Raw genomic sequence first — 25606 nt, forward strand, 5'->3', positions numbered from 1 at the left:
GGGTTTGAACCTGCCACCCTCAGCATATGGGACCGGCGCCCTACTCACTGAGCCACAGGCGCCGCCCTAGGTGTGCTATTTTAATCTGATTTTTAGTCCTTATCAGAATTTTTTTTAATTTTTTTTATTTTTAGAAATAAGGTCTTACTTTGTTACCTGGGGCATGTAGTACAGTGCTGCGATCACAGCTAACTGCATCATCAAACTCCTGGGCTCAAATGATCCTCCCACCTTACTAGGAACTTTGCAGTCTCCCAAAATGCTGGAATTATATGCGTCAGCTGCCATGCCTAGCCCAGAATTTATTTTTATGCTAAATAAACATACATGTTTGAGTCTAAGTGATGAATGAGAAGTCTTAGAAAGTTGTTTTCATAAAAATAAAACTGTTGATCATAAACTTTTGACTCTGTACTCCTTTCTCTTTGTTCTGCAGATTCTCAGAGGGAATTTAACAGTAGGCCAAGTACAGGATACGTACCTGTGGAGTTTTGGAAAAAAACGGGTATGTGTTTGACTGCTCCCAGGTTGCATGTACCCACTAATTTGTGTGAGGAAGGAGCACATATTTCGTGAAAGATTGGTAACTTGGTCCTTTGGTTGTGTAATAACTTATTCCTCATAGAGCTCTAGGTTCCTGCCTCTCCCCCTCCAGCTTGTCCCACATGTCTCCTAGACTGCCTGTTGTGCTGTTTTGCAGGTCAGGAGTTTGGAATGACTCCCTCTAGTCCCTTTCATGCCTGTGGCTGAGTTTATTTCATCTGCTCTCCTTGCTAGCATCTACACAGACGGTTCACACTGCTGTCAATCTGCTCTTGGCATAGCTTTGCAATTCCTCTGCTCTTCCTTTCACCTTCACTGTTAACTAGCTCAGTCAAGACTGTTCTTGGTAGGCCTCTTTTTCTATAAGAATAAAGGAGGGTGAGGACTGCTTGTCCTGTGAGATAGAGAGTGCAACTAACTTCACATCACTCATGTTAGGCTTATCCAAGTAATAGCCTGCTTTACCTTCTTGTGTTCCCTTCCCAGTGACTTTTTTTTTTTTTTAAGTCCAATATTTTTTGGTCTTATTCCTAAGATAAAATTTTTTTGTAAAAATTTAATGACTGTATTCATAAGGACTCTTTCAGGAGCATCGAGGCAATAGTAAACAAATAGAAGATAAGAACACATTATACTGTGAGATACACAAATAAACATATTGCAAAATGTTTTTCCTCAGTAGGAAAAACAGAAAAGTTCAAGATTAATAACTTAATCAAAAAAGTTCAAGATTAAATATCCCTGATAAATCAGCTCCTGATTTAATAATCAGTTTTGACCATTTTAGAAGACTTTGTTAATGTCACTAAATACAGCGGAACCTCTGTAAGTTGACCGCCCAAAGGACTATAACATATGGAGGTGGTCAACATAGGAATTAGACCTTAGTATATGTGGTACATGTCTGGTCTATGAAAATTAGATCAACTTGAGGTGGTCAACTATAGAGGTTCTACTGTAATTCATCAAAAGTTTATGTAAGAAATTGTTTATTGGGGTGGCGCCTGTGGCTCAGTGAGCAGGGCACCAGCCCCATATACCGAGGGTGGCGGGTTCAAACCCAGCCCCGGCCAAACTGCAACAAAAAAATAGCCGGGCGTTGTGGTGGGCGCCTGTAGTCCCAGCTACTCGGGAGGCTGAGGCAGGAGAATCGCCTAAGCCCAGGAGTTGGAGGTTGCTGTGAGCTGTGTGACGCCACGGCACTCTACCGAGGGCCATAAAGTGAAACTCTGTCTCTACAAAAAAAAAAAAAAGAAAGAAATTGTTTATTACCAAGAGTTAGTGCCTGCATATTCTGGGAACCATTCCTTTTTTTTTTTTTTTTTATGCTTTTAAATGGTCCACACACAAACAAAGCGTGTTAAAAGAAGCGGGCTCAGCACCTGTAGCGCAGCGGTTACAACGCCAGCCACACACACCAAAGTTGGCAGGTTCGAACCCAGGCCAGCTAAAACATCAATGACAATTGCAACAAAAAAAGAAAAGTATCTATAAAGATACCATTTTAAGGCATATTCTGGGAGCAAGAGAAAGGCAACCTGGAAAATTCACAAATATCTGTGAATGATTATGTTAATTTACAGTTTGATACATAACAAAATACAGTAGAACAAACCCCAGTAAGTTGACCACCAAAGGGACTCCAGCAAAGTATTCAGTGTGTGGAGGTGGTCAACATAAGAAACTAGGTTTCCTGTAATTAATTATATGAGTGTGTGTGTGTGAGATGCATGTCTACTTAAAGGAGGTAGTCACCTATGGGGTTTCTACTGTATTATTATACCATTAGAAACAATTTGGAACTTAGAAAAATCCTTGCAGTTGAAAATGGGAAAATGTATATTATAACAAGAAATGGAATAGAATTGTGGAAAATGAAGATAACTGAAAAGTGGAGGAAAAGATTAGATTAGCATGTGTGTAAGATCTCCCTGAAAGTAGTGAATTTGGGCACATAGGCTCACACCTGTAATTCTGGCACTTAGGGAGGCCAAAGTGGTAGGATTGCTTGAGGCCAGTCTATCCTGAGCAAGAGCAAGACCCCATCTCTACAAAAATAGAAAAATTAGCAATAATCGTGCCTTACATAAACCTCATTGACTATGTACAATACTGCCACTGCACAAAGCTAGAAAAATTAGCCAAACATGGTGGTGTGTGCCTGTAATTCTAGCTACTTGGGAGTTGGGAGGCTAAGGCAGAAGAGTTGCTTGAGCATAGGCGTTTGAGGTTGCAGTGAGCTATGATGACACCACTGCACTCCAGCCTAGGACAGAGCAAGACCCTGTTTCAAAAAAAAAAGCAAACAAACACTAGTGACGTGATTACTCCCAGTAGCTATCTTTGTCTTCAGTTTCTTTCCATTTCTTCTTCTTGCATAAAACCCTTAACGAAGTTTACATTTCTTTTGGCGGAGGGGAGGCCAGATTCATTAGTTTGGCATGCAAGACTTTCCAAAAACTCAATTCTATCTCCCATCTCAACCCAACACATTCTCTTGACCCTCCCTTACCCCTTGAAGAGCTGACCACTCTTCTTGGAACTCTGGTTTCTTACACTGCCATATATGATGTACCTGAACCACCTTTATCCCTGATCACAAGCAGTTACGAGAGTGTGACTGTGTCTAGTCACCCAGATATACCCAGCCCTAGCTTGTTGCCCACCTCCATCTATGTACCCAGCCAACACCTAACTAGAACATTCTGTTTAAGTGAATGTAGGTATCATGTGGTCTTCCTTGTGCATTGTTAGTAAAGAGTAATCTTGTTTCAGCTCTATTGCTTCTTAGAAATACTGCTGTGGGGTGGAAGGGAAGACATTTCTCGGCCAGTTGATTTTACTGTCACTTTCTTCTAGAAGAAGCTGTGAATAAGGTGAAAATTCAGGCCATGTCAGAAGTCCAGAAGGCCGTCGCTGAGGCAGAACAGAAAGCCTTTGAAGTGATTGCAACTGAGCGAGCTCGAATGGAGCAAACCATAGCAGACGTCAAGCGGCAAGCTGCTGAGGACGCCTTCCTGGTCATAAACGAGCAAGAAGAGTCCACGGAGGTCTGAGCTCTGTTAGCTCTGGGGCTATAATTTTTATCTAGTTCCAAAAGAGTTTTAATTCTTGGGCTGGGAATCCTTAGTTTAAATTTTGAAGACTCACCCTAAAGACAGAGTTTGTGTAATTGAGTGGTAATGATGACCAACTTTGACTGAATGGGCTCACTGTGTGCCAGACACCCAGCTAAGTATATTTCCTTTTTGATGCTCTCAATGACCCTGTGTGGTAGAACCTTACAGATAAGCAAACTCTGATCTGGCTCCCAGGGAATTTAACTGACATAATTCCTCAGTGCTAAAGCAAGAGTACATGAGTAAGAAAATGACATCTAGTTTCCTTACCAATAGGATAGCTTTTTATGAACTAAAGTGACAGATTGGGTAGACCTTCCCAACTGCCCAGGACCTGGGGCCCAGGACTTGGTGATACTTATATACAGGACAGAAATGAAAAAACTGAAAAGAATAAAGCATTGTGACAAAAATATTATAACTGTCCTTTTGAATTTAATGACTTTCATTTTAGTCATTTTTCAGCCATAAGACACTAATTGTTTCTGTAGTAGGTAGATCCTGTCTATGGATTGGGAGATATTTGGGATATTCATTCTTTTGAATTTAAAAAAATATTTTTTTTGTTCTTTTTTTTTTTTATGGTTTTCTTGTTTATTTATTTGTTTATTTTTGAGACAGCGTCTCACTCTGTTGCCCAGGCTAGAGCACCGTGGCCTTGGCTTAGCTCACAGTAACCTCAGACTCCTGGGCTCAAGCAATCCTCCTGCCTTAGCCTCCTGAGTAGTGGGGTCTACAGGCACCCACCATGACACCTGACTAATTTTTCTATTTTTAGTAGAGACGGGGTCTCACTCTTGTTCAGGCTGGCCTCAAATACCTGAGCTCAAGGGATCCTCCCACCATGGCCTGCCAGAGTGTTAGGATTAAGGCATGAGCCACCATACCTAGCCTTCTCATCATATTTAGATGATCACTTTCAATATAGCATGGCAGTATGAAGATGAAAATGCCTACATTATCATGTGGCCATCTTAGAGGATGTGGCGGAATCCCATGTTGAAGCATTCCAGTGGAAGATACTGTGAATTGTGAGAAAATAGTTTTCTGAACCCCAGTCCCCTTCCCTTCTACTTTTTCTTTAGAATTGTTCTTAAGCAGTGATCTATTTCTGTTCTCTCCATTGAATTTTTTTTTTCTGTAGAGACAGAGTTTCACTTTATGGCCCTCGGTAGAGTGCCGTGGCCTCACACAGCTCACAGCAACCTCCAACTCCTGGGCTTAGGTGATTCTCCTGCCTCAGCCTCCCGAGTAGCTGGGACTACAGGCGCCCGCCACAACACCCGGCTATTTTTTTTTGTTGTTGCAGTTTGGTCGGGGCTGGGTTTGAACCCACCACCCTCGGCATATGGGGCCGGCGCCCTGCTCACTGAGCCACAGGCGCCGCCCTCTCCGTTGAATTCTTTATAACCATCCATGTCAGTATCTTTGTTAGCCCATATTTATCTGCTTTCATCTCTATGTTTATCCCTAATCATGTTTGTTTCTTTTTTTTTTTGTAGAGACAAGAGTCTCACTTTATGGCCCTCGGTAGAGTGCCGTGGCCTCACACAGCTCACAGCAACCTCCAACTCCTGGGGCTTAAGCGATTCTCTTGCCTCAGCCTCCCAAGTAGCTGGGACTACAGGCGCCCGCCACAACGCCCGGCTATCATGTTTGTTTCCAAAGAAGGTGTTACGCATTCTGGAGCTGGACTGTGTAAATTAATCTTAGCTCTCCATTTATAGGATTGTGCTTTTTTTTGATACAAGAGTCTCACCACATCGCCCTCAGTAGAGTGGCTGTAGTGTCACAGCTCACAGCAACCTCAAACTCTTGGGCTTAAGCGATTATCTTGCCTCAGCCTCCCATGTAGCTGGGACTACAGGAGCCCAGCTATTTTTTTTTTTTTTTAGAGACACAGTCTCACTTTATCGCCCTCGGTAGAGTGCTGTGATATCATAGCTCACAGCAACCTCCAACTCCTGGGCTTAGGCAATTCTCTTCCCTTGGCCTCCGGAGTAGCTGTGACTACAGGCGCCCACCACTGTTTTGTTGCAGTTTGGCTGGTGCCGGGTTCGAACCCACCACCCTTTGTATATGGGGCCAGCGCCCTACCCACTGAGCCACAGGCACCACCCCACCTGGCTATTTTTTTGTTGCAGTTGTCATTATTGTTTTAGCTGGCCCACCCTGGGTTTGAACCCTCCAGCCTCGGTGTATGTGGCCGGCACCCTAGCCACTGAGCTACAGGTGCCACCCAGGATTGAGCTTTTAAGGAGCTGTAATTTCAATCAGTCCATAAAGTGATCTGCTGGTGAGGTGTACACCAACATCTGACCCAGCAAAATTACTTTCCAAAGCAAGGGAAGAATGGAAGACCAAAACATTTAATGACTTTGCTGTGGACCTGAAGGGCTGCTTCCCTCCATTTTATCCAGAAAATTCTCTTGAAGTTCACCAAGTTATCCCTTGGGTTTCTAATGAAAGGTGGTTTGATATAGAAGAGCCCCTGACTGGAGGTTAGGAACTTTAATTTTTAGTCCCAGTTCTCCCTCACACTGATAGTGTATCTTTAAAAGGTACAATTTCTGTCTCTCTCCAGTGAGTATTACAGCCCCTGGTCCTGTTGGTCTAGTAGTTTTTTTGTTTGTTTGTTTAACATGGATGTCTTTTTATTTATTTGTTTTTTTATTGTTGGGGATTACTTGAGGGTACAAAGAACCAGCTTACATTGATTGCATTTGTTAGGTAAAGTCACTCTTATAATTGTGTCCCTGGTCTAGTAATTTTTAGGAAGGTAGAATTGGGCCGGGCTCAGTGGCTCACACCTGTAATCCTAGCACTCTGGAAGGCCAGGGTGGATGGATCTCCTGATGAGGAGTTCAAGACTAGCCTGAGCAAGATCCAGAACCCATCTCTATTAAAAAAAAAAAATAATAATTGAAGGGCGGCACCTGTGGCTCAGTCAGTAAGGCGCTGGCCCCATATACCGAGGGTGGAGGGTTCAAACCCGGCCCCGGCCAAACTGCAACAAAAAAATAGCCGGGTGTTGTGGCAGGCGCCTGTAGTCCCAGCTACTCAGGAGGCTGAGGCAAGAGAATCGCTTACGCCCAGGAGTTGGAGGTTGCTGTGAGCTGTGTGATGCCATGGCACTCTACCGAGGGCCATAAAGTGAGACTCTGTCTCTACAAAAAAAAAAAAAAAAAAATTGAAAAACTAGCCGGGCGTTGTGATGGATACCTCTATGTAGTCTCAGCTACTTACAAGGCTGAGGCAAGAGGGTCACGCAAGCCCAAGAGTTTGAGGTTGCTGTGAGCTATGACACAACCACACTCTACCCAGGGCACAGTCAGACTCCATCTCAAAAAAAAAAAAAAAATTGGATCGTAATTGTAGGAAGTCCTTTTAAACTGCAGTGCAGTGTGCAGATGGAAAGGATTTGGTTATGCTATTGATTAGTTGTAAGCTGTTCCAGCTCCTGCTCATACAGAAGAACCACTTCCTTTGAAGGCACACAGAGCATCTTTCCTATGGTGCCTGAGAGTGAAGGCATGAAGTAAGAGGTTTTCTTTTTTTTTTTTTGTAGAGACAGAGTCTCACTGTACCACCCTCGGGTAGAGTGCTGTGGCGTCACACAGCTCACAGCAACCTCTAACTCTTGGGCTTACACGATTCTCTTGCCTCAGCCTCCCGAGCAGCTGGGACTATAGGTGCCCGCCACAACGCCCGGCAATTTTTTTGTTACAGTTTGGCCGGGGCTAGGTTTGAACCCGCCACCCTCGGCATATGGGGCCGGCGCCCTACTCACTGAGCCACAGACACCGCCCAAGTAAGAGGTTTTCTTATTTCTGCTTAGGGTATTGCCTGTTCCTAACCTGGATTTCCTGGCAAACATAATAGGGCCACCAGCTGTTAGTAAAATGGAGAGTCATTTCTCTCTTGTTTGTAGTAAGGCCAGGGAGGTCTTAAATGGGTCCCAGGGATTTTGACAAGCCTTGGGTAGTTCTGATACAGGTGGGTCCTAGGCCTTGCTTGGAGTAATACCAGCATAAACTGATGGTCCTTGTTTGACAAAGGAAATTCTAGAATCACATTTCTGACTTCCCTGGCCAGTAACTCAGAAGGATTATGACCTTTCCCAATTAACTACAAATGACTATTTGGCTAAATCTGTGGCTCTGTCTTTGAGGAATGCTTATTTGAAGGGTGACTAAAACAATAAATCTTTTGCCTTAGGAGGGAAAAAAAAACACTTCTAGCTAAGTCAGAGGAAAACCAAAGCAGAAGAGAATATAAAACTGACCTTTCACCGCACTAAGCACATTGTTCTTGCATTTCTATGATTCTGCTTATGTAGAAGGCTGTTTATTTTGTTTTATTGTATTTTATAAATTATGAAATAAGCTATTTAAAAAATTATAGCAGCGAATATGAAAACACCAGTGGAGTAATAGTCTAACACAGTTCTGAGATTTTTTTTTGACACATGGTCTCATTATGTCACCCTTGGTAGAGTGCTGTGGCGTCATAGCTCACAGCAACTTCAAACTCTTGGGCTTAAGTGGTACTCTTGCCTCAGCCTCCCAAGTAGCTGGGACTATGGCACCTGCCACAATGCCCGGGTGTTTTTTTGGTTGTTAGAGTTGTCGTTGTTTAGCTGATCTGGGCCAGATTCGAACCTGCCAGCCTCAGTGTATGTGGCTGGTGCCGTCACAACTGTACTACAGGCACCAAGCCCTGAGATGTTCTTATTTTGACCAGGTGAGTAGCAGCTCTCCCGCTGTGCTGGCAGCCAGCTCATTGACCTGTCTATCCACAGTAGCCTCATACAGGCAACAACTCAGATCTTCCCCACAAGCAAGAACACTCTACGAAAGCATTGTTTGGAGTCAGCCCATCAGACTCCAAAGTATGAAACTGTCTGGAATGCAGTTTGATTGAGATTTGCAAATGTAACCTAAGAATCACTTCTGTTCCCTATTTTGGTCCTATAGTGTTTTTATTGGCAAGTTTTTTTATAAGGTCCCCACAGGCCCTCAGTTTTTCCACCTATACAGTGCAGCAAGTGGAGTAGGTCATTCCTCAGTCCTTTTCAGCACTTGTCTGTCTTTTATACCTAGGAGCATTCTGATTCGATTGGGATAGGGCCTTTTTTCTCTCAAGATTGGCTTCTGCCATTCTAGAGTACCTGTGGACAGGGATGACGAGAGAGGAGCAGCCTGGCTGCTAGTCCTTCCTGACAGCTTCACCTGGCTAGTGCCATAAGACCAGATCGTGGAGAAGTTAAGCGCTCTTGTGTGTCATGAGACATGGAGCCTGCCAAAAGGGCACAAATGCTGGCAACTGTACTCCAGCTTCACGTGGTATGATGCCACTCTTCCTTCTTAGCCAGTGTAGGACATATAAAATTGTCTGTCAGTGACTGTTTCCACTGTTCTCCAGTGACTGTTCATGGCTGCTACTTCTGCCTCTTACCATCCTCACGTGGCTCATATCTTCTGTAATTGAATTAGGACATTCTCACTAGGCGCACTCTTTTTCCCTAGTGGTTTCTGCTAAGCCCTAGTATATCTGCCCCCTTTCTAGGGAAGTGCAAGAAGTTGTAAAAAGATCCCCTGACCTAGATGTCAAAGGCCTTGCCTTCTAGGTGGCTCCTGAGAACAAACCAGAAGTATTCCCATGATCCCACCCCATCTATGATGAGACTCACAGTGGAAGGAAAACAGGCACAGAAGACAAAGGAGGAAGTAACAGCTGCTTCCACTCCTGCTCACCCATCCTGGTTTCCTGGCAGGGGAACTTTATTAAAAGAGTGAATCATTACCTATATTCCTTTAAAAATCAGTTAAAAAATCGTGTATTTTCTGTGAAAAATGAAGATTATTTCTCTGTTGAGAGGAGCAAAAGACAATTATTTGTCTTAAATACTTATGTGTTCTTAGGATAGATAGCAGGGAAGCTGACACAGTTTGGTCTCCAAATTAAAATATGAGTCAAAAAAATAAGACTGTGCTTCACCAGGAGATGAAACAGAACTGCTGTTACCAAACATATGTTTGTGTTGTGCAAAGTTTTTTCTCTTTTGTGTGTGTGTGTGAGCGCGTGCAAGGTTTTTTTTAAGCCTCTCATCCACTGCTGTGGATAGGTAGTTTTTCTGTGTAACAAATTAAGGAAACTCAGAAAGGGATTGTGTATTTCCCACAGTTAAAGAGGTAACTAACTATAGAGGCAGGACTCACCACAGGTCTGTGTAGCTCCAAATCCCAGGCTCTCCACATACAGCCCCTGCTCTGCCATGCAGGTAGCAAGTGACAAGCCTGCCTCTTGAGAGCCCAGCAATCACTAACTGATACCTGTGTCTTGCAGAACTGCTGGAACTGTGGCCGCAAAGCTAGCGAGACATGCAGTGGCTGCAATATTGCACGATACTGTGGCTCTTTCTGCCAGCACAAGGACTGGGAGCGGCACCACCGTCTTTGTGGCCAGAACCTGCATGGCCAGAGTCCCCACAGCCAGAGCCGGCCACTGCTTCCTGGAGGGAGGGGCTCCTCATCCAGGTCTGCCGACTGCAGCGTGCCCAGCCCAGCCCTGGACAAGACCTCTGCAACCACCTCGCGTTCCTCAACACCTGCTTCCGTGACAGCCATTGACACCAATGGCCTCTGAGCCCAGACTCCACTTGTTCTGGTGACCACTCAGCATGACAGAACATTTGCATCAGGGGTGGGGGAGGCTGGAACTAGTGCAAGTAGCTGTTGGTCGTCAACAAGGGATGCAATGGAGGCAGAAAGAGTCCGCGGCCTTTCTGGACACTTGCCGTCTAGGTCCTTGGGGAACAAGTGTGCTAGTCTCTCTGCACACAGACGGCCGGCCTGAGCTGCCTCCTCCATATCTTTCCTGGTTTGTTCCTCTCCCAGCTGAAGCTGGCTTAGCCAGCCCCTTTTCAGCTCCCGTCCCTGCCTCCTTGAGTCAGCAGATGTCGAGTGTGCCCACCCAGGCTAGAGGTAGCTCACGCTATCTCCCACTCCATCTCTGGTCTTCATGTTGCAAAGGCTTGGAAGCTGGCAGCAGGCTGGAGAGGAGTCCTCCTTGGATGGGGGGTTGCCCCTCTTTATCTCTAAACAACTCCTTAAGGTCCATTTCTACCCTTGGCAGGTGACACTGATTGGCCTCACAGGGATTTAGGTAGGCAAAAAGTGGCACTCAGGACTCTCTCCTCAACCCTGCTATTCAGACTTGTTAAAACAATCAATAGGAAAGAAGTCACCATTTCAGTAAAAGCACCCATAACAAGAAAAAATAAAACTTTCACCAAGCGTTACAGATCACTTGGGACAAGATTTTCCAACCTGGCTGGCTACTTCAGTGTGGGACCCATTTTTTTCCGTCTCTAATTTGATTTTGCTTGTGCAGAAAATTGTTTCCAGCGCATGGATTGGTCTGAGTGAGAATGAGACTTCATTGTGGATAGTCTGTTCTCTCTGAGCATGTTGGCCAAATTAGTATTGCCAGATTATAAAGTAGATCATCTCTTGAAAATGCAGAGCCTTCTGCCACTGCCTGTTTGCACAGTCATCTTACTCTGTGCTGTTTTATCTCTCAGACCATGCGTGTCTGGAGCACCCTGGGCACCTTTTGCCTTGGGTTCTATTTGGCACTTGTTAAGCTGCAGTTGTCCCACTGGATGTGGTGTGGTGTGTGGATAGGATTCACCCCACCTGTCAAGTCCTGGTCTCCTCTGAGCAGCTCTCCTGGACGTGAAAAAATTCTACAAACCTCATAATTCCATGTCATTATAGCTACTTCGTTGATTTATTACTAGACATGCAATCTCCATTTCCTTTCTCTGTGTTATCTGAAAGCTTCCTTCTTTCAATCCAGAAAGATGTTGTGCAATGTGGGAACCATGTTGGGAAAGGCTGATCTTTGGGGAGTTTTCCAGTACTTACCTGGCCTGCCAAACATGACATCATCTATACTCCTTTCGAAATGTTAGAAACTGCCTCATACATTCTTTCCTGCTATTTGGGTTTTGTTGGAAGTCCAAGGACCCTGACCCTCCCACTCTACACCTTCATGCTTCTGACAAGGAATCAGTTGGCCCTGCTCTGGCTGGCCCTGGGAAACCCAAGTTTCTATCTCTGCCTTCTGTGCACTGACCAGACTCTTAAATAAAAGCTTTTAGTAGTATAAAGGAAAAGAGATCAGCATAGGTAGCCTTGTCCTTGCCCAAAGGTGTATCTTACTTCAAGTCCCTAAGTGGGTTAAACTGTCCCACATAAGCCACACAAGGCAAAACATCCCTGACTTACCATTCCCAAGGATTTTTAGTCTCAGAAAGAAACCCAGTATATGGTACTCTTAAAATTCCTGGATTTCCATTCCCTAAAGTAAGGTATAACCAGACAAAGAATGTTACTTTACTGTGGAATGCATAAGACCCACAGCATTCCCATCAGCCTAATGCTTTGGGTCCCTCACCCACATCAGTTGGTAGGGGAGCCTGACTTAACAGGAATACAGGTGGTACCTTAAAATGCTTCTGCATCAGTTATGATGTGGTGTCTCGTGGTATACACTGAGTCTGTCCTTGGCTTACTGGTTTTTCTTTGGTAAGTTGAATTAGCACCTAAGCAGGTCTTTTGTTGTTATTATTATTATTTGTAGAGAATGGGGTCTTACTATATTGACCAGGTTGGTCTTTTTTTTTTTTTTTTTTTTTAACTTTTCCTGAGACATGGGTGGCGCCTGTGGCTCAGGGAGTGGGGCGCCAGTCCCATATGCCGGAGGTGGCGGGTTCAAACCCAGCCCTGGCCAAAAAACCACAAAAAAAAAAAAAAAAACTTTTCCTGAGACAGGGTCTCACTCTGTTGCCTGGGCTAGAGTGTAGTGATGTCATAGTTCACTGCAACCTCAAGCTCCTGGGCTCAAATGATCTTGCCCACCTCAGCCTTGCAAATAGGTGGGAATACATGGCTCAGGGCCCGTAGCTCAGCAGTTAGGGCACCAGCCACATGCACCGGGGCTGGCAGGTTCAAACCCTGTCCGAGCCTGCTAAACAATGACAACTACAACAACAAAAAAATAGCTGAACATTGTGGCAGGCGCCTGTAGTCCAGCTACTTGGGAGGCTGAGGCAAGAGAATCACTTAAGCCCAAGAGTTTGAGGTTGCTGTGAGCTGTGATGCCACAGCATTCTATTGAGGGCGACATAATGAGACTCCGTCTCAAAAAGAAAAAAAAAGTAGCTGGGAATACAGGCACACTTCACTATGCCCAGCTGATATTTTAATTTTTTTTTTTTTTTGTAGAGACAGAGTCTCACTTTATGGCCCTCGGTAGAGTGCCGTGGCCTCACACAGCTCACAGCAACCTCCAACTCCTGGGCTTAAGCGATTCTCTTGCCTCAGCCTCCCGAGTAGCTGGGATTACAGGCGCCCGCCACAACGCCCGGCTATTTTTTGGTTGCAGTTTGGCCGGGGCCGGGTCTGAACCCACCACCCTCGATGTATGGGGCCAGCGCCCTACCGACTGAGCCACAGGCGCCGCCCGATATTTTAATTTTTTTTTGTAGAGATGGTGTCTCACTCATGCTCAGGCTGGTCTTGAACTCTTGGCCTCAAGCAAACCTCTTGCCTCAGCCTCCCCTAAACAATTTTTTATTTTTTGGAGAAACAGAGTCTCAAGCTGTTGTCCTGGGTAGAGTGCCATGGTGTCATAGCTCACAGCAACCTCCAACTCGGGCTAAAGAGATCCTCTTGCCTCAGTTTTTATTTTTTTTAGTAGAGATGGGGTCTCACTCTTGCTCAGGCTTGTCTTGAACTCGTGAGCTCAAGCAATCTACCATCCTTAGTCTCCCAGAGTGCTAGGATTACAGGTGTGAGCCACCACATCCGGCCTAGGTTTTTTAAATCTTTCATGGCCACAAGAGTAGCTCCAGATTTTACTGGTTGGAATAAATAACCAAAACCAACAAAATAATATTTACCAGAATGTTAACTTCTTCAGCTAAGGTTTAACAATGTTAACTTCTTCAGCTAAGGTTTAAGCTCATAGTACAGAGCCTGGCCTACTTTTGTGGGCTGTGGTTCCAGTAACAGTTTTATTTCGGAGTCTTTGTAATGCTTTTCTTTTTTTTTTTTTGTGGTTTTTGGCCGGGGCTGGGTTTGAACCCGCCACCTCCGGCATATGGGACCAGCGCCCTACTCCTTGAGCCACAGGCACTGCCCCTTTGTAATGCTTTTCTAGGCTTCATTTGTCCATCTAGAAACCTGGGCAGTATTCCCTGGCAGATACTTTGTTGTATTAATTCTGGTCAGTTTCACACAAGTTGCTAGGGCATCTGTACAGCATTTGCTATTCAAATTTAAAGAATACCCTTTTCCAGCTTCTTTCTGAAATCTTGGACCTCTCTGGTTGGGGGCAGGAACACCACTGGGGTGGGGTGGCCAGCTGGAGGGAAAAGACTTGAATCCAGGTTCCCCACACGGTTCCCAATCTCTGCTGACACTACCCCAGCTACCATATTGAGAGCAGAAATTTGGACTTCCCACTCTCATCTACAGTAGGATTTAAAAGAAAAAATATATTTTTTTCTTTTTTTGAGACAGAGTCTCACTATGTCACCCTAGGTAGAGTGTTACAGCGTCACAGCTCACAGCAACCTCAAACTCTTGGTGTGAAGTGAGTCTGTTGCCTGAGCCTCCAAAGTAGCTGGGACTACAGGCACCCGCCACAATGCCCAGCTATTTTTTGGTTGTAGTTGTCATTGTTTGGCAGGCCCAGGCTGGATTTGAACCTGCCAGCTCTAGTGTATGTGGCTGGCACCCTAGCCACTAAGCTACAGGCATCAACAAAAGAAAAAATATCTTGATATAATCAGGCTACTGAAAGGGCCTCGGTAGTTAATATTTGTGCGGACATTAAAGTCAAAGTGGGTGGAGTAGTGTTTTAGTCACAGGCTCTGTGATGTTAAAGTAGAAACCGAGTGCAAACGCAACTCTCCCTGGCCATCAGTCATGATAAAGCCAGTGCCCACCATCAAGCCCTGAAGTCACTCTAACACAGGGACATCGCAGTCTTCTCTCCAGTGAGGAATGATTCTAGGAGCCAGAGAAGACCAAAGGTGGCAAAGTTCCAAGGGATTCTTGAGGGCAGGATGTTCATACTTTTCATTGTCCTTTGGATGCCCACTTGCCTGCACCATGGCTGACTCCATCCATTGGGGAAGATGACCCAGTAAGAAGTTGCTTAAAACCACCTGCTCAGGAATAGGCAGCCCACCTTGTGAGGTGTGAGCACTCCACCTGGGGGCTCCCTGCAGCTCCAGGGTTAGTGCTGTCACAGATCCCTTCAGGTACAGTCAGGGGACCATGAGCCCACAGATATTTTCTAGGGCAGTGCATCTAAGTCTGGAAATAAGACACGTCTACGCACCAGGACTCCACCCCTGCACTGGCTGCTCTCCTCTGCAGTATGGACTTCATTTGCCCATCTGGGCCAGAAGGTCTGCCAGGAGTGCATCACTTCTTGGTGTCAACTTAGGGCATCTTCAGCTTCCAGACAATATCTACAATTTGCTTTGTACAGCCCTGTCTCAAAGTTGAAGTCATCCTGAGCCCTGTCACTTCCTTGCAAAGGGTGTAGACATTGTCCTGGGTAGGTGTAGATATCTCAGCAAGTGTGAAGGTTCTGCAATACAATTGGAATTGTGTGGTATTCAGTTCTTCAGAGTGAAAGCATGAATAATGACCATGTGGCCATTTGTCCTGAAAACTGTAGAAGGGGTTATGGATTAAATAAATCACTGAAAATAGAACACATCTTGGAGGCTTTCTTCAGAACTATATTAGAACCGAGGTTTCCAGGTCAGTAGACCAAGCCAACTTCTTTAGATTTTTTTTACTTTTTTTCAGAGAATTGGGTGGTAGCATGTTTGAACCAAAAGTAGTCAAAGCCAGAAGGACCTGGACTATTCCAGCATGGGCCATATGGCCAGCTATCTGCAAAGAGTCCTGCTTGGATATGGTGGGGACCACAGGACAGCTCAGGCCTTCCAACTCTTTTGAGTATCTGTAGTTCCTGTGAAACCAAATTGTTGACTACCTGCCTCTGCCCACAGGCATTAACACGCTCATTTCCAAAGATGATGGCGCAGGTGACCTTTTCCATCAAGCACCAGGAGGGTAGGAGGCCTGAGGGGCAGGCCTGGTGTCCCCTACCTTCTGCTTCACAGTTCCAGAGATGGACCTTCCCCGGCAGACCCCATCTGGTTAGGCCTACAGGTGCCCCGTGTACACTCATTGATGCTTATACCAAATAGAGCAGGTGCAGCTGGTGTCTGTCAAGGACAGCCCAGTTGCTGCCTTGGAGTGGGCAGAGAGAAGCAGCAAAAAGCATTAAATGAATGGTGAAAAGACTGTTCGGCTAAGAGGCCTTCAGTCCGCTTACGTGGCTTTCCAAGTTCCCGGTGAGGTGTGATGAGGTTACAAAGGCTGCGTTCACAAAAGAAAGCTAATAATGTAAATAAATAAAGCCTCCAAACATGGTTTTTAAAGGGGGATGATGAATGTGAAACCACCCACAGGATGTGTTAGTCTGGTTTTTCTGTGTTCTGTCATTTTACTCTGATAGGAATCTTTGTTACTTCGTGTATAACTTATTTCATGTACTGTATAAATGAACCAAAACTGTTAAATATGTATTTAGTTTGTTCTACTTAAAGTAGTCAATAAAAAGACTATATTCCTTTTCTGACTCAAGCTGGAATGGGACTGGGTGGGAAGGTGCATACAGAGGAGGTGACCTGCTACCAGCTGTCTTAGGGAACAGGGCCTCCACCTGGCTCTATTATGGCCTAAAGAAAGCTGGAGGTGCTGCTGAGGAGATGCTTCTGGTGTTGGAACTCCCATGCCTGGGGACAGGGGATGGCCCCAACCGTTTTAGCTACTGAATCCACCCAGTGGCCTGGAGTCAGGTGCCAGTGACAGCTTACAGAGACTACCAGTTCCTTGTTCTCTCGTCTTCACTGTTAAGAAGAAAGGCTTGGCACCTGTAGCTCAGCGGTTGGGGCACCAGCCACATAATACCAGGGTTGGCAGATTCAAACACAGCCTACACAGCCTGGGCCTGCCAAACAACATTGACAATTGCAGCAACAACAACAAAAATAGCCAGGTATTATGGCTGGCGCCTGTAGTCCCAGCTACTTGGGAGGCTGAGGCAAGAGAATTGCTTAAGCCCAGGAATTTGAGGTTGCTGTGAGCTATGATGCCACGGCCCCCTACCAAGGGTGACATAGTGAGACTGTCTAAAAAAAGACAATTCAACCACAGGAAGTTTGAAAAATAGGGTGGTGGGGCAGCGCCTGTGGCTCAGTCAGTAAGGCGCTGGCCCCATATACCGAGGGTGACAGGTTCAAACCTGGCCCCGGCCAAACTGCAACCAAAAAATAGCCGGGCGTTGTGGCGGGCGCCTGTAGTCCCAGCTACTCGGGAGGCTGAGGCAAGAGAATCGCTTAAACCCAGGAGATGGAGGTTGCTGTGAGCTGTGTGAGGCCACGGCACTCTACCGAGGGCCATAAAGTGAGACTCTGTCTCTACAAAAAAAAGAAAGAAAAATAGGGTGGTGGACTTTTATAATAACATATGTATTTCAACACAAACGCTAATATTACCCGGACTTGTGAATATTGTTATGTCTTTATTACAGTTATGTTAAATTATAAATTAGTTCATTTTGCCTTCACATTTATTTACTTAATGGTTGCATAATTTGAGACCATAATTGTTTTCACTCTTCACCTTCTAATGGGCAATTGGATTGCTTTCACGTTTTCCTGTATGACATACTGAAGTGAACATCTTCCTTCATATCCTTATTTCCTTAGGATAATTTTCCAAAGTGAGATTTTTAATACCATTCCTCGCGTGCCTGAAACAGTTCAGACTGTTTCCATGAAAGCTACCAGCTTGCAGTGTCTCCAGCAGCCCCTAGGTAATACTTAACCTGAGCCTGAGATTGGTGCAGGCACACCTGTGTGTGGAGCCTTGGGCCATCAGTCCTGTTTACTAGCTGGTACTAGATGCTAAGCTGAGACCTCACATCATCACTTGAATACTCATCTGTGGCCTCTGCCTGAGAGACTTTTGGCAACACCAGCTTCGAAGGACCCCAGAATGCAAAGAAAGGGATTGTTTACTAGATCTTGGGGTAAGGAGAAGGGCTGGGTTGTAGCCTTGGCCCAGAAGGCAAGGCAGGACTTGGCTGTGTGGTCTTTGATGCAGGTGGTACCAACTGCGAGCCTTTCTGAGCTGTGTCACAATCCACCTAGAACAATAACAGAATTTCAGCCATGGGACTGTCAGCCTAGCACAAGAGCTGAACTCTATATTGGTACAAAGGGAATTTGCCATGGGCAAACCCCCGTGACAAATTATAATGAATATACTTTTCACTGCATTGCTGAGGTCACTGGTAAAGTTTTAGAAATCCTTATAGGCCAGGGGAAAAAAGCTGAAACTTGTGCTGCTTGTGGGAAAAAAGGTCCAAGGACTCAAGAGTTGGAGGGATTAACTGCCTTTGGGGAGAATGTGAGAATGGGCTTTGAGACAGTGTACAAAGTGGAGAAACAAAACCATGGTTTGCTGCATGAAGGGGGGGGTCTTTTGGCCCCCCTGAAAAGGCAGCAAGGAAATCTGCTGCAGTGGGAACTGAACTAGAAACTTCTCTCCCATCCCTGCTTGAGAAAAAGAAGTAAGGGGGCGGCATCTGTGGCTCAGTGAGCAGGGCACCGGCCCCAAATACGGAGGGTGGAAGGTTCAAACCCGGCCCAGGCCAAACTGCAACAAAAAATAGCCGGGGGTTGTGGCGGGCACCTGTAGTCCCAGCTACTCGGGAGGCTGAAGCAAGAGAATCACCTAAGCCCAAGAGCTGGAGTTTGCTGTAAGCTGTGACACTACAGCACTCTACCAAGGGTGACAAACTGAGATTATCTCTTAAAAAAAGAAAAGAAAAAAAGGAATCTCACTAGAGGCTCGAATCTTAGGTCTGGGACTGGGGTTCCAAGTCACACTACTCCAGAGGTCAAGGAATCCTGGGTCTGAAAAATTAAGATGATTACCTAAGGACCTTCAGCATTCCCATGTATTACATGTCAAACAATTATAAGCTGTCCAGGAAAATTGCTGAACATCCACAGAAATGAGTCAGTAGGACGCTCAGTGCTTATAGCCCAGTGGTTAGGGCTCTGACCACATACACCAGGGCTGGCGGGGTTCGAGCCCAGCCTGGGCCTGCTAAACAACAATGACAACTGCAGCATAGTTGGGCGTTATGGCGGGTGCCTGTAGTCTCAGCTACCGGGAGGCTGAGGCAAGAGAATCGCTTAAGCCCAAGAGTTTGAGGTTGCTGTGAGCTGTGACGGCACAGCACTCTACCGAGGCTGATAAAGTGAGACTGTCTCTACAAAAAAAAAAAAAAGCAGGAATCGACTTAGATGTCTGAGACTTCATATATTGGAATTATCAGATGTAGACTGTGACTATGAAGCAGGAAAAAATAAGACTGAAAATGACTAGGCAGTTTTGAAAGTAAATGGAATTCTAGAAACAACAATCGTTGAAATACTCAGTGCATTATTAAATAGATTAGATGAATTTGAAGTGAAAATTAGTAGCACATTACCTTGTTAGAGAGAGACAAAGAGATGGTAAATATGAAAGCATTATTCTTTCTGGAAGGTAGCTTGGGAGGGGAGAGCCCTTTCATAGACAGCAAGGAGCCTATTTGGTTTTTGTTTGTTTTTTGAGACAGTCTCGCTTAGTCACCCTGGGTAAAGTGCTGTGGCGTCATAGATCACAGCAACCTCAAACTCTTGGGCTCAAGCGATTCTCGTTTCAGCCTCCCAAGTAGCTGGGACTACAGGCACTGGTCACAACTCCTGCCTATTTTTTTTTTTTTTTTTTGTAGAGACAGAGTCTCACTATACCGCCCTCGGGTAGAGTGCCGTGGCATCATACCGCTCACAGCAACCTCTAACTCTTGGGCTTACGCGATTCTCTTGCCTCAGCCTCCCAAGCAGCTGGGACTACAGGCGCCCGCCACAACGCCCGGCTATTTTTTTTGTTACAGTTTGGCCGGGGCTGGGTTTGAACCCGCCACCCTCGGCATATGGGGCTGGCGCCCTACTCATTGAGCCACAGGCGCCGCCCGCTCCTGCCTATTTTTAGAGACGAGGTCTCATGCTTGCTCAGGCTGATGTCAAGCAATCCACCTGCCTCAACCTCCCAGAGTGCTAGGAGTACTTGGGTGAGGTACTACGCCCCGCCTTCAAGGAACCTGTTGATGTGTGTTTCTCAGTATTAAAGGGAAATAATTGACCTGAGATGATTACCTCAGGATGAAAAAAACACATGGATCTAAACTCTTCTCCCCCTCCCTCTCGTCTCGGTTTGTTTCTGACCACTGGTTTTGCAGGATCCTGGTTTAGGCATGTCGCCTTGGTTGGAGCCAGAACAAGCTGCCTCTGCCTGGGTTGGTTTCATTGCCTGCTATCAGGAGCCCTCTTGTGGAAAGAGCCGAACATGCTGCCTGTGGCACTTCAGTCCACAAAACTGAATCCTTTCTGGGGTGCCCACGGCATCTTTTGCCATCTCCCTTTTTACCACCTCGTCTGAGGCTACCTTTCTGCCCCTTGGTGTCTCCTAGGGAGTTCTAGAAGTGATCAGAACCAGCCTCCACAGCCCCCACCTTCCCAGGCCTGATCTGCCCTCCGCTTTGCACTGGTGCCCCATCTGCCATTGTCAGGCCCCAGGACCTAGCATTGCTCCTTCTTTGGATAGAGCTGCCACTGCCTCCTCCAGCCTGGGCTGCTTTCTGCCACCAGAGGATGCCTTCCCTCAGTGCTGTTCACACTGGGCAAGTAGCTAGCGTTGCCAAGGGAGTATGACCAAGTACTTACTCTTGAGCTTGTTTCTTCCTTTGTAAATTGGGGGTGCTGATGATGCCTACACCAGTGGGTTGTTGTGAGGGTAAAATGTGATCACATGGGTATCACCCCTAGCACAAGGTCTAGCACCCAGGAAACCCTCATAAACTGTGGTCGCCACTATCACCTATTTCCTTCTCTGCCATCTGTGATTTCCTTGAGGATTCACTTTTGTCCCCAGCACCCTACGTAGGGTCTGGTGACTTGCTCAAGTTGTATCTATTTTGAGAATAACTTTTGAAGACCCACCTCGTTCTCAGTCCTTTCCTTTCAATCCACCAGAGGCTGTGTTAAGGGGACTTGTAAGAGCTATAGGGCAATAGCTATCATCTAGACCAGCGGTTCTCAACCTATGGGTCACGACCCACAGGAACTGTATTAAAGGCTCGCGGCATTAGTAAGGTTGAGAACCACTGATCTAGAGTGTTGCTGTCTTAGACTAGTTGCCAGTCCCCAGGGCAGGTTTGAACATGTGCAGGTAAGTCATAGGTAGAGAGGTGAGGCAGGTGCAGGGAATAAATAGAGGGGTGGGGGTGGCAGCTGGCTGAGGAGCTCTGAGCTCTCCCAGCTTTAATAATCTGTCTTTCACCTGGGTGCTAGCTATCACCAACCTGAGACATATCATCCTCAGCATCTGTCACAAAGCAGGTGCCCAGCATCCGTTGAAAGGAGCTAAGTGCCACCAAAAGCAAGATTGGGAAAGGTGTCCCAGGCCTGTTGGCTCTGAACTACAGCAGAGGTGTTTCTATAATAGACGTGTAGCTAAGGACAAAGGCCATGGAGGGGGTGTAAATGACCCAGCTCCTTTAAGGAAATGTGGCTAGCTGGGCACGGTGGCTCATGCCTGTAATCCCAGAATTTAGGAGGCCAAGGTGGATAGATTGCCTAAACTTGTAGGTCTGAGACCAGCCTGAGCCAAAAGTGAGATCTCACCTTTAAAAATAGCCAGGTGTTGGGTGGCACCTGTGTCTCAAAGGAATAGGGTGCTGGCCCCATATACTAGTGATGGTGGGTTCAAGCCTGGCCCTGGCCAAAAACTGCAAAAAAAAAAAAAAGGGCCAGGTGTTGTGGCAGGTGCCTATAGTCCCAGCTGCTCTGGAGGCTGAGACAAGAGAATCACTTAAGCCCAGGAGTTTGAGGTTGCTATGAACTATGATGCCACAGCACTTTACTGAGGGTGACAAAGTGAGATTCTGTCTCAAAACTGGAAGAAAAAAAAAAAAAAAGGCTATATAAATTGGGGGTGGGGGCTCTTTGCTAAGGGCCTTAAATGCCAGGACCAGAAATCAAACTTTTTCTTTTTTTTGAGTCTCACTATGTCACCCTCAATAGAGTACTGTGGCCTCAAACTTGATCTTGATGCTGAAGGCAGTGGGTGCCATTGAATGGTCTTGGCCAGAGAAGTGTGGTTTTCAAAACTTTGAACTGGCTTTATAGGGACTGGACTGGGGGTGGGGAAGTGGAGAGTAGAAACCCAATAAGCAGCTGCTACAGGCCAGGAGTGGTGGCTCACACTTTTAATCCCTTGGGAGGCCAAGGTGGGAGGATCACTTGCTACCAGCCTGGACAATATAATGAGACCTGATCTCTTAAAAAAATGTCTTTTAGGCTTGGTGCCTGTGGCTCAAGTGGCTAAGGCGCCAGCCACATACACCTAAGCTGGCAGGTTCGAATCCAGCCCATGCCCGCCAAACAACAATGATGGCTGCAACCAAAAAATAGCCGGGCGTTGTGGCAGGTGCCTGTAGTCTCAACTACTTGGGAGGTGGAGGCAGGAGAATCGCGTGAGCCCAGGAGTCAGAGGTTGCTGTGAGCTGTGATGCTACAGCACTCTACCCAGGGTGACAACTTGAGGCTCTGTCTCAAAAAAAAAAAATTTTTTTTTTTTCTTTTAAAAATTGCTACAGTCTGGGTGGCACCTGTGGCTCAAAGGAGTAGGGCGTCGGCCCCATATGCCGGAGGTGGTGGGTTCAAACCCAGCCCCAGCCAAAAAAATGCAAAAAAAAAAAAAAACCAAATTGCTACAGTCTTCCAGGCCACAGTGGACGGTGGCCCTAACTTGGGAGATAGGGTGAGGGGCTGACTGCAAGATGAAGAAGCAGATGTGCTTGTAGAGTAAAGCAACACAAAGGCTTGAGGATCTCCTGTGTCCCCACAGCCCTGGCTCCAGCTCAGAAGTTTGCTTTCCTGTGGTTGCAGCTACAGCCCCCCCACCTCCATCCCTGTTTGTCAGCCCCACACCCACTCATATCGTCACTCCTGTCTGTCTGGCACCCTCCTAGCTCCCTGTCACCTGTAAGACAGCTCAGCCCCTGGCGGTCTCACACTGCAGTCCCCTTCTGCCTGCAGCACTCTGCCTGCCAACCACCTGGTGTCTGCCCCCAGACCTCGGCTCAGTCCTAGCTCAGACCAAACCTGGTCATCTCCAAGTGGCCTTCCTGACCCTATAGGACACCTCTACTTGCAGGGCCCTCCCCCACAACTCTAGACTTCAGAAGGGAGGAAAGAGGACACAGCCCATTTTACTTTAAAAATATTAAAAAGGGGTTAACTTTTAGAACTCCACTACCGGGTGAGGCAGGCAAGGTGTCTAGGGTGTAAAATTAAGGAGGCACCTACTTCAGGGATGTCAACTTAAGGGCTTTGACATCTTTGTCTACTGATGGCAATGGGAAGTTGTTTTTAGTTGTGAGGACTTCCTGTTGCTACTGTTTTTGTAGAGGACAAAAAAAAGAAGGCATTCCAGCGGGGACAGGCAGCAGGTTATTTCCTCCTGGGCTGGCTTCTTTTCCACTAAGAATGCACACAGACACATGGGAACTACCTCCTCCAGCCAGCCCAGGGCCATACATGGCTCAGATGCTGGCAGCACTTTCTAGGAACTGCCAGGGCTCTGGGGTGTGTGGTGGCAGGAGGGCCGCCCGGCACTGGCACTGGCCAAAGAACCACCAGGGACCCCTGCATTTGTCCTTTGGCTCAGGTAGCCAGGTTGGAGGAGGAAACTCCTGCAGGGGCCACTGGGGAAAAACCACAGGGAACACGCTGCCTGGAGTCCTGGACTGGGACACCCACCCTGAGCTGGAGCCATCTGAGCTGCCTTTCTAGCCATGCCCCAGTGCCCAACAAGGACACGACACCATCAGGGAGTTCCACTTACCCTTGGCTTAACACCTACGGTGGCTTCCTTGGGAGGAAATGCCTTTGCTCTCCAGATCCACCTCCACCTCAGTCCTGCTGCTGAGCTTTTCCTGGCTCAACCAGGCAAGCTCTCCTCCCCCATAGGGGCCATTCCCTCTGGAACATTCCCTCACACCCCAAGTCCAGTGAGGCGCCAGCCTGCATTCTTGTGCCACATACTTCCCCTATCCTATACAGCATCAACTTAGGTGTCCGTTGGTCACCCCCCACCAAGCCACCACTCTCTTCCCCCAGGAAGGTTCCCAGTGGCTGGCACTCAGCCATTATTCTCCTGGAATGGCTCTATGGCAGGTGATGGCAGCAATAAGCCCAGTTTGTGGGAGGCAGTTCTGTCTAGGGACAGGTCTTTCCACAGGAATGCAGCCAAGTGATTTGGACCCTAAGAAGCTCTGTATGGGGTGAAGCTAGAACCCCTGGTAGATTTGGGGTGTTGAAAGGAGAGACCATGTCATCCCCTTTCCCAGACAAGACCCCAGAAACAGGCCTGGGGCGGTGCTGAATTGAGAAAAGCTATACCAGCTGTGATGAAGTTTCCACTCTCTGTGAGCAGGAAGTTCAAGATAAGACTCAGGTGATTTCTATTTTTTTTTTTTTTGTAGAGACAGAGTTTCACTTTATGGCCCTCGGTAGAGTGCCGTGGCCTCACACAGCTCACAGCAACCTCCAGCTCCTGGGCTTAAGCGATTCTCTTGCCTCAGCCTCCCGAGTAGCTGGGACTACAGGCACCCGCCACAACGCCCAGCTATTTTTTGGTTGCAGTTTGGCCGGGGCCGGGTTTGAACCCGCCACCCTCGGTATATGGGGCCAGCGCCTTACCAACTGAGCCACAGGCGCCACCCTCTTTTTTTTTTTAATAGAGACAGCCCTTGGTAGAGTGCTGTTGCGTCACAGCTCACAGCAACCTCCAACTCTTGGGCTTAGGTGATCCCCTTACTTCAGCCTCCTGAGTAGCTGGGACTACAGGCACCCACCACAATGCCCGGCTTTTATTTTGTTGCAAATTGGCTGGGGCTGGGTTTGAACCTGCTACTCTGAGTATATGGGGCTGGCGCCCTATTCACTAAGCCACAGGCGCCGCCCTTTTGTTGTTGTTGTTGTTAAGACAAGGTCTTTATCTGTCTCCCAATGCTGTGGTACAATCATAGCTCACAGCAACCTCAAACTCCTGGGCTTAAGTGATCCTCTTGCCTCAGCCTCCAGAGTAATTGGGAAGACAGACGTCAGCCATATTGCCTGGATATTTTTTCTATTTTTATTTTTATTTATTTATTTTTTTTTTTTGAGACAGAGTCTCACTATGTCGCCCTTGGTAGAGTGCTATGGTGTCACAGCTCACAGCAATCTCAAACTCTTGGGCTTAAGCGATTCTCTTGCCTCAGCCTCCGAGTAGCTGGGACCACAGGTGCCTGGCTATTTTTTGTTGCAGTTTGGCTGGGGCCGGGTTTGAACCCACCACCCTCGGTATATGGGGCCGGTGCCTTACGGACTGAGCCACAGGTGCCGCCCAGGACTCACGTGATTTCTTTTTTTTTTTTAACTTTTTTTTTTTTTAATGAGTTAAACACCTTTATGAAAGTTTGAAACTTTTTTTTTTTTGGCCGGGGCTAGGTTTGAACCCGCCACCTCTGGCATATAGGACCGGCTCCCTACTCCTTGAGCCACAAGCGCCACCCCGACTCAGGTGATTTCTAAAGAAAGTTTTCCTGCCCTGAGTTTCTGGCCTAGGAGGCATTACAGGCCCCCTGTCCTGGCCTTGGCAAGAGAGAGGAAGTGATGC

General features: G+C 46.8%; 1 protein-coding gene across 4 annotated transcripts in view; it reads left to right on the forward strand.

Moving 5' to 3' along the window:
• Nucleotides 1-12358, forward strand: part of CBFA2T2 (CBFA2/RUNX1 partner transcriptional co-repressor 2) — a 135839-nt gene extending 123481 nt beyond the window's left edge. For 2 of the 4 annotated variants that reach the window (XM_053574596.1, XM_053574598.1), the window contains exons 9-11: nucleotides 437-505; nucleotides 3403-3593; nucleotides 10011-12358. In XM_053574596.1, coding sequence (XP_053430571.1) covers nucleotides 437-505; nucleotides 3403-3593; nucleotides 10011-10310 — 560 coding nt within the window. In that variant the 3' untranslated portion in view covers nucleotides 10311-12358. The remainder of the gene's footprint in view (nucleotides 1-436; nucleotides 506-3402; nucleotides 3594-10010) is intronic. The other 2 variants (XM_053574597.1, XM_053574599.1) reach the window with 1 other exon arrangement.
• Nucleotides 12359-25606: the final 13248 nt, after the last annotated feature.

Source organism: Nycticebus coucang, chromosome 21 (assembly GCF_027406575.1).
Source record: "Nycticebus coucang isolate mNycCou1 chromosome 21, mNycCou1.pri, whole genome shotgun sequence".
Lineage (NCBI taxonomy): Eukaryota > Metazoa > Chordata > Mammalia > Primates > Lorisidae > Nycticebus > Nycticebus coucang.